An 8,920-nucleotide genomic window follows, 5' to 3' on the forward strand; every position below is an offset into this window, starting at 1 on the left:
CATAGCTTCCAGGAGGATCTGCTCCATGATCTTGCCGGGCACGGAGGTGAGACTGACTGGCCTGTAGTTCCCCAGGTCTTCCTGTTTTCCCTTTTTAAAAAATGGGGTTATGTTTCCCCTTTTCCAGTCAGTGAGAACTTCACCAGACTGCCAGGACTTCTCAAATACGATGGAGAGTGGCTTAGCAACTTCATCCGCCAGTTCTCTCAGGACCCGCGGATGCATTTGAAGATGTATGTTGATGTGGGTTCATGAGTGTAAGAGCACCAGACAGGAGCTGCTCTGCGCAGCACACCCCAGCAACACCAAGAAAAGCAGCAGCAGCAGTCCAGGAGCTCTACACTTGCATTAGCAGTGCTGCAACACCACCTCGGTGCTGGTGATGCACAGACACATCCTGATGTAACTCATGCCCCAAGAACATCATTCCTGAAGGACACTCCCAAGCCAGCAAGCACTCACCTTGTGGAGCCACTTTAAGTAAACCTGCAGGGAGCGGTGGCAGGCATGGCAATCCGTATCGTATGGGCCCCAGCCACAATGACAGGCTGTAGAAATGTGAGAAATTCAGGTCCTGTTCTCAAATCCAGATATGACGAGGAGGGGCTACAGGCTGGAGCATGGCCAGGGCAGTCCCTGCCTGCCAAAAAGGACTCTTGCTCCAGGAAGAGATCACACCGAGTTTATCCACCAACACTTTGGTGCAGATCAGGACATTCATTGTGCCCTGACCACTCCACCATCCATCAGCTTTCACTGTCACAGGCTGGGCTTCAACCACTGACATGACAAACCTCCGAATCCTGAAATGTCCCTACTAAAGCTGATTTAAACATGCACTGAAATGTCAATGACTTCTGCCTCATCAGCCAGCTCGAAGTAAGACAAGGATGAACTCTGCAGCTCCATGGTCCAGTACTTATCCTCACTGACACAAACACAAAATAGCAAACCAACCAATCCAATTTCTGCTCATCTTGCAACTAATACGCCTGTCCATCTTCTACTCGTCCTTCTCTGGCCCTCTGGGAAGATTTACACAGCAGCCTGTGCAAACAGGTACACAACTGGGTTTCCTGCTTCCCTGTTGGGACCAGACGTCACCACACTGGTGGCAATGACCAAGGAATGACCTGCTGCAACAGACTGTCCCAGGCTGGAATCAGTACAAGAGAAAAAGTGAGTATGTTGCAGGATTCAGTGATAACATCTGCTGGTTGCTGAGCCTACCAAAACCATTGCTCGAGAAATACAAATGCCAACTTAAGAGTACAAGAGCAATCCATGATTTCAATTTATTTTTATTTTGGCAGGAGAGAGAAAATTTAAGGAACAGGAGGCACTGCAGTGGCTGAGAACCTATCAGAGCCCAGCAATGTCCTAATTTTACAATGTTAACACATCTTGACTTCACGATGCAACAAACTAATGGCCCATAGCAAAGGAAGGTGGATCCCACAGAAACAAGTAAAAAGAAATGCCATCTACACCTTCCCCCATAGCCGGTGCAGAGCTGTGGGGAAAAAACCGAAAGAAATTAAAAAAAAAAGAGGTTGCAGACCAAAGATGAGAGTACATCTTCTCACAAAGATCTAATCCTTTCTCTCAGCTTAACCAAGAGTCTGAGATCAACATGCTGAGCTCTACCACGAGTTAACCAGGCTCAACAATTTACAGCTTTATCCTCTGCATCTTGCTTCCCCCACACCCAAAGGAAAACGGGAAAAAAAATAATCCCAAACAAAGGCACGTTGGGCCAGACAAAAAACAGTTTTGGAGAAGCAGGCTGAAAAACACTCAGGTAGCAGGAGATAACATCTGACTGAAACAAGAGCCATCTGGCACCAAGGAAAAAGCCACATGGAAGTTTATCCGCAACTAGTCAGCTCTCCAGAGAAGGAAAACCCCCTCCCCTTTCGAGTTACCAGCACAGCCAAAACAGAAATGAACTGACAGAAGAAACAGAAAATGCTTCACACCAGTGCACTAGAGGAGCCTGAGTCCTTCAGCATCGGTGTGAGAAAACCAGGAGGATGCTAGATTCATCCTGTCCACACAGGAAGAAAACCAGAGGCTCTGACAGATTAACCCAGGAAGGCCCAGGAATTCTGCCTTTAACTAAGCTTTCCAATTTCCGTCTGCAATTTGGAGAAAACCAAAGGCTGCAGAAACATCTCTAAAGTCTTCTCAAGTACCTGACAAGTTTTGGCAAAATATATATTAAATTGACTACTTTCAACTGGTTCAATTTTTTAACAGACTTACTTTCTTTACACATGATCCCTTCCACTGACTTTTAATTAAAACCATCCACACGTTTGATTTATCAAAAACTCTTTCTTGGATAGATGAAGTGTTTTGAAGTAGAATGCTTTAGCTATGGAAGAAGCAATGAAATATTTATTTTTGATAAAAGAAAACCTACACTGATAAAACAAGTAATTTCTCAGCCAAGAAAGAAATTCCATTTTAAGAGTTTCAGTGATCTCTGCTGCCAGTTGTGCCTTTGTTGTTCTAGAGCATCTAAGACGCCTCTCTCCACACCTTCCCGCAAGCCGGAATCACAGGGGGAGCTGCGAGCCTGCCCCCAGCACGACTTTCCCAGCCTCCGCTGCTTTGGCCAGAGCAGAGCCAGCAGCAGCTCAGCTATGACACAGGAGAGCTGAAATGCTCAAAGCTGGCGACAGGGAAATTGCAGGGGACAGCACGATCCTGTTTACAGGATTTAGAGACCAAGAAATAGGAGACTCAGTTTTAACTCTGAGGCCCACGACTTTTCATCTTTTGTGATCATAGAGTATATTTAGCTCTGGTATGTAGCTTGCTCCCATCTGTGGGGAACAAGTTCTTCATAGAAGTCATATTTAGAAGTGACCCAGTGTCCTTGCTACCAAATTATCAGCACAACAACTGTCTGGTTCCCTCGCTGGTGTCCTCAGCTCAGAGGCAGGCCAGTCAGAGCTGCATTTATCGTTTGAATTACTGGGCATGTGTTTAATACTACAGAGTTAGGGACCAGTATGCCAACAGCTGTGCAAAGGAAAGATGAGATCAAGTACAAGCTGGACTGCTCTGAAAATTCAGACACGTGCATGAATCTGCCGCATTGGGACTAAGTGGCACCAGCCAGATCAGAATAGGAGAATTTTGCATCTGCCGCTCCCCAGCTCCTGCAACAAGGGGAAAGGACTTGGGTCTCTACTGCTAAGGCAGCTGCTGTTGCGCTGGTGAGGATGAAGAGCAAATCCACCGAAGGCAATGGAATCACATAGAGAAGACGGCACAACTCGAGTCATGTGCTGTAAAGACAAAGCTAGAGCCAGCTCAGCCTGGCTCCCCATCACACGCAGGCCTGTGTCCTGACTGCACTGGAACGGCACATGGCATCCTTCACCAGGAGCCTGTCCCCTGCAAAAGGCCTAGGACTGCCTTGAGCTTAGCCCAACATTTATGTGGCCAAGTGTAAGGTCAGTATATCAGACCATGCTCTCCTTTTGTGTTGTTCTACAGGCCTATACTAGATGGAGGACGTGAGCAAATTGTGCTCAAAACCAAAACAAATTATATACCAAGCCCTTGGGTCTGATACCAGCATTTGCCACCTTAAAGTAGATGTCTAAGAAAATTCGCAAAGCCATCTGATCTGCTTATAAATATATGTCTACTCTTAAAAAAAGGAGGGGGGGAGGAAAGGAGCTCTTTCTGACTAGCAAGCATTTGGTCTGAATAGCGGTAACTATGCCCGAGAACTAGCAGCTGAAGCCATTTGGAAAATGGATTTGAATGTTTCTTAGGAAATCCCCCCCCAAAAGCTTTCATGTTATTGGCACACGATAAACGACAGGTGCCGGGTGCGCCATCCCCATGGGAGCCGCTTGTGACCGGCAGAGCAGGCTGGGGTCCTGCGGCGGGCCAGCTTTTTGGTAAGTGGTGCAATAGGAAGTCGGAGCACGGGGGATGCCAGCTGACAGAGGCTGAGCAGAGCAAGGCCAGCGTGCGCTGTTTTATAAGCATAACCACAGAAAAGATGAAAGTTTGTTTCCTTTTATTTTTAACCCAATAGAGAGGTTTTAAGGATAAACAGCTGCAAGGGAGGGTGGGCTGACACAAAGAGGGACTTTCTTCACTTCCTAACTGCAGCAGCGTCAATGCATGAAATTTCAAACTCAAAGAGATTTAACTCTTCCTGATGCTGTCTGAGACCAATGTGGGTCAGTCAGGGAGCCACCAAAATAAGCAACTACACAAGGATGGGCAACAGGGTCTCTGGAGCAACAACATCCAATGTGCAGATATGGAAAGAGCTGGATCCTGCTGCAAGAGACAGCTGTATGTTTCCAAGAGCTCAGTCACTGGTAGATCTCCCACACAGATAGCTCCTTCGCTGAGGCACAGCCACAGGAATGCATCTGCCATATGCTGCTCGCGTCCAGAGCAGCAAGCACGGCTGCAAAGAGGAGAACCAGGGAATCCCCGTTCCCTGCACAGGCTCAAGCCTGTCTCGAGCACTGGAGTCCCAGAGGAGAGGACCAAAAGAGGGGCACCAAGCAGCTCTGCCACGTCACCATGTACTCCTGGTCAAGTGGTCTATACAGTTGCTCCTTAGCAGCTTCCAAGAAGTTTCATGTTTCTCAAAATTTCTTAAAAGGGACACTGCTGCAGTAGGAGACAGGTCCATTTGGAGAGAGAGGGTCTTCCCCTTCTCTGATCACATACGTGCAGCTCTGTGCTGGCTGGTAGCTGCAGGGACATGCTGTGGCATTGCCAGCTGCCTCCAGCAAAGCACGGTCTTTAAGCTCCGGGCTAAGCCCCCAGGCCTAATGCTGCTTCCCTAAACTTGGAAGCCAGATCTCCGAGTCACCCTGACACAGACGCATCCTTTGCCTTGCATTACTGTTAAGATCTCTGGTTACGACAATCTAGAGACTACTTTTCAAAACAGGATTTACTACCGACTCCGTGCTGTCTGCTGTGCGAGTGCCTCCCCTGCCAGGACGGCAGGAGGAAGGAGAGAGACTCCTCGTGGTTTCTCTTTCTGTTCCGCATACCCCAGGCAATATTTACAGCTGCATTTGGGTGCCTGGGGCTGGGGGGGGAAGCCTTCAGTTTATAAATAATCCTCACTGATGTTTGGGTAATTTTCATAGTTTCCATTCATTTCAGGTTTCACCAAAACCTGCATTTTGTGGCTTGATAGCTGGAACATGACTGGCTGGCTTTCTCTTATTTAACTGCCTAGCAGTTAATGGGTTGTTCATTCATTTCTTCCTTGCCAAGTCTAGCTTGCACACCTAGTACCCCATGTCCCATAACAATTGTCTGTTGGAAACCACGTTAACCCCTGGGCACAAACACTTTGCAGAGACAGGAACTGCAGGAGGGAGAACCGGGCAACGTCTTACACTGTGGGCAAAGCAGACGAGCCACTGAGCTTCATTTGGGGAAGGTCACGATCCACTCCACACTGTGCAGAGCAAATGGACAACAGCAATTTGATGAAGCTTCCAAAGACAGACAGACCCTGATAAGCTCCTGATCTATCCTCAAATCCCACAGAGGGCCAAGGAAATTGTGGGTTCAAGGGAATGCAAGAGTGGAGCCTGTCAGGCTCTTAATTTTGTTGGTCTACTGACGAGACAAAGAGGGAACCGGCAGCCAAACTCTGTTGCTTGACTGAGCACCTGATGCTTTGCTCAGAAGCCACAGAGCAGCCCCAGTCGTGGTGCTCAGGCTCCACATTTTGCTAAACCCGCGATTTCAGTGATTCTGCTCCAGCAATGACTGAATGCAATGAAATTCTTGTTTACTGATGTTTGCAAATAACGATATATAACGCCCTTCCTCCAACCCTCCAGTCTCCTGGTTCCTGTCTCTTGGCAACTGATAAATAATTTATAGTGCTCTCTGCTGTATGTGCTAACTGCAGCTCTGCTGGTTTAATGATGAAACCAATGCCTAAGAACTGGAACAGTAACGGTCTAGATCACAAGGAACACGTAAGTCAGTTGATCCTATGCTCCTCTGTATGCAAAACTAAAAGCAAACTGTTCAAAAAGAAAAACTACGTTTTCCAGAGCTGCAGGGCTGCGGCTGCTGGGTAGGAACAGCACCCACAGGAACAGCAGATTATCTGCAAGAGGAACAGGCGTGTGCCAGCACTCCTGCCAACACGAGGAGTTTAACGTGCTTCACCCTTTTGTTCTTTTCTGTTAGCATGTGTGGAAAAACTCGTAACAGGCTGGTTTTATCGTCAACTGCTCTTGTGCACTCCTGTGCAATTTGGAAAGCCTCTGGGGTTCACATCTCCAAGATACCACTGCTGCCTGCTTTGGGGGCTAAGAAAGCTACTGCAGCTCCCATGCAAGGAGAGCTATTAAAAAGCAGCATCTTGTCTACGCAGACTACTGTGGCTCTTGCAGCAAAAAAAAAAGACTCTTCATTTCATGACAGATGTTCTTCGAGTCCTTCCAACAGAGCCGTAACCACTTATGAAAACTGGCATGTTTGAGCCATACACACAACACAGGTACACTGGGTGTGCACTATTGTGGCAACACAGTCTCTTACATCCATAAACTCATTGGAATGAGATTACCCAGGCAGCTGGCAACTGCAACCATGAGGGCACAGGAGTGAAAGTTTCTGTTTTGTTGTTAGCAGATTTTTTTTTTCTTTAAAAAAAACAAAACCAAAAAAAAGCACCCCAAAAACCCGTGAGTGGAGAGAGGGAAAGGGATGAAGTATTTCTGTTGACAAAGGCCAAAATCCCATCTATTTATATTAGAGTCACACAAAACCCAGAACAGAGCAGTGCTCAAAAGCTTTAAAAAATGCACCTACTTTCTTAATGCTCTTAGAAAATAATAATAAAAAAACCCTATCAATATTCACTTTCTGAAATGGTGTAAAAAAAGAACTGCATCAATCATTAAACAGTTAAATGAAGGCAGTATGACAGTCACTATTGTTCTCGTGAAGCACACTTGTCTTTTGCCGAGCAGCTGCCAGATCCTATTAGATGTATAAAAAGAGGACTTTTCTAACCGAGCAGGGATGGTATAAGCTATTGAAAACAGCAGACAAAAGCCCACTTTTGCAGACTATTCAAGCCTTGTATAACATCTGTCCAAAATCAATTTTTGACCTAATGTTACTTTCATTAAGTAACAGACTTTGTTTCCAATGCAATTTGTTTTCTAGGATAAAACTGTATCCTAAGCATTATTACGTGGGAAACAGCACAGAGGAAGCAGACGATCTTACTTGAGAAACATGAGAACAGAATTTGCTTAATCGTTTTGACACCTTAAGTACTATAATAGACAAACTATTTTCCATTTATTTGAATTCTTGTGAATTCTTGAAGTTGGCAAAGCAGCAAGCAATGCATTGGGTTTATTATGACTAAGATTTACTGAGGATAAAGGAGGATCTTTGGGAATTACATTAAAGCTGACATGCACAAAACTTCTGAAATCTTCACCAGGAATAAAGTACTCCGAACATTAAGAACAGCTGTTGAAACTGTCCACTCTTGACGGCTAAGGCTTTTTTCACGCATTTTAAATAATGAGGAAGTTGATTCATGAATTTGATTTCAGACTGACTGTTAAGAGACATTTCCACTTACCCAAAGGGTCTCTGAATGAAGGCTGGATGTAGCTGCTGCACACCTATGGTAAAACCTAAAAAAGCGTTCAGAAAAAAGAAATATCAATGAATGGCATCCATTGTAACATTCAACTCGTAATACACATGCATAATTACACCTCAGGCCACTAGTACATGCATTTCATCTGCTATGCATGTGAGCAAATTCAGAGCCCCATTTAGAAGCAAGTTAATTTTAATATGCGTATGTGATATGCATGAGGACCAGATGGGAATTCAGATTAAAGAACAGTGTGAAAGTGCTGTTACTGAACAGACAATGGGGTATAATGCCTTATTTTACACACTGGGTACTGTGGTCATTAAAAAGGGCAGAACGATGAAATGGATCTTACTGTTCATACTGATGTAAGGAAGAGGGTAACAGGAAAACAGATTAGCCATGGAAGAAAACAGCTTTAACTCATTTATATGAGCTTAGGTGCATAACACTAGTGTAACAGGTACGAGTAAGAAGATACAGAAGAGAGGTAACTGGACTACAGCGTCCTCAGTCAACAATCAGAACTATGAAGGGTAAAAACACATCATCAGCTCAGATGAATCCAGCCCGAGTAACTTCTTTCCCTGTCTTACAAGTTATTCTAATAGAGAGAGACGGGATCTCCTGGATGCCTCACCAGTTTGAATACTCCTTGGTTTTGCTCCCAAATATGCCAGGTTCACATTTGCTTTCCTGCCATCAATGATGGGGTTTGGGTCTTTGCATGCTCTTTCAGCTGCAGCTCTGTCTGCCATGGTCACCTGGAATTAAGCACAGCCTTGTTTGTAGCAACAGCACTTTGTAAACACTCCAGCAACAGGCACTAAGTAGGGTTTATTTATTGTTCTATTTTGAATCGGGAGCTAAACTCTGCTTCACGCAGTCTCACTTGCATAGCAAGATGGGAAGGGCTCCTGGGGACTCGATAGAAAAGAGGGCTCCCCCCTCGCCAAGTTACTCCGTTGGGCTTAGGCCAGTTGTTTTCCCTTGCCTTTCCACCTCCTCCCCCATGCTTTTTTAAGAAGTTGGTGGAGCCAGTCCCAAGACTCCCCGCAGCAGAGACAGTTCAGGGGAGCTGGCCGGCGAGGATCCGCGCTCCCCAAACGCGGGCGATGTAGAGACCGAGGGCAGCACATCGCGCCTCGCTGAAGCCCGCAAAGAAATAAGGCGGCGGGATCGGGGGAAGGAGGTGCTGAAATGAACGGCACGACCTCGGCCGGCACGGGGGGGCTTTCCTCTCTAGGCCCCCCACCCCACCCTTTGTCC

At 46.1% G+C, this 8,920-nt stretch overlaps 1 protein-coding gene across 1 annotated transcript in view; it reads right to left on the minus strand.

The window, feature by feature from the left end:
- The window catches only part of RBM38 (RNA binding motif protein 38), a 17,201-nt gene extending 8,778 nt beyond the window's left edge, over positions 1-8,423 (minus strand). The window contains exons 1-2 of the mRNA XM_009274047.1: positions 8,292-8,423; positions 7,631-7,685 (exon numbers count right to left, since the gene is read on the minus strand). Coding sequence (XP_009272322.1) covers positions 7,631-7,685; positions 8,292-8,409 — 173 coding nt within the window. The 5' untranslated portion in view covers positions 8,410-8,423. The remainder of the gene's footprint in view (positions 1-7,630; positions 7,686-8,291) is intronic.
- Positions 8,424-8,920: the final 497 nt, after the last annotated feature.

The sequence above is a fragment of the Aptenodytes forsteri genome, unplaced genomic scaffold (genome assembly GCF_000699145.1).
Source record: "Aptenodytes forsteri isolate BGI_AS27 unplaced genomic scaffold, ASM69914v1 Scaffold159, whole genome shotgun sequence".
Classification (NCBI taxonomy): Eukaryota; Metazoa; Chordata; class Aves; order Sphenisciformes; family Spheniscidae; genus Aptenodytes; species Aptenodytes forsteri.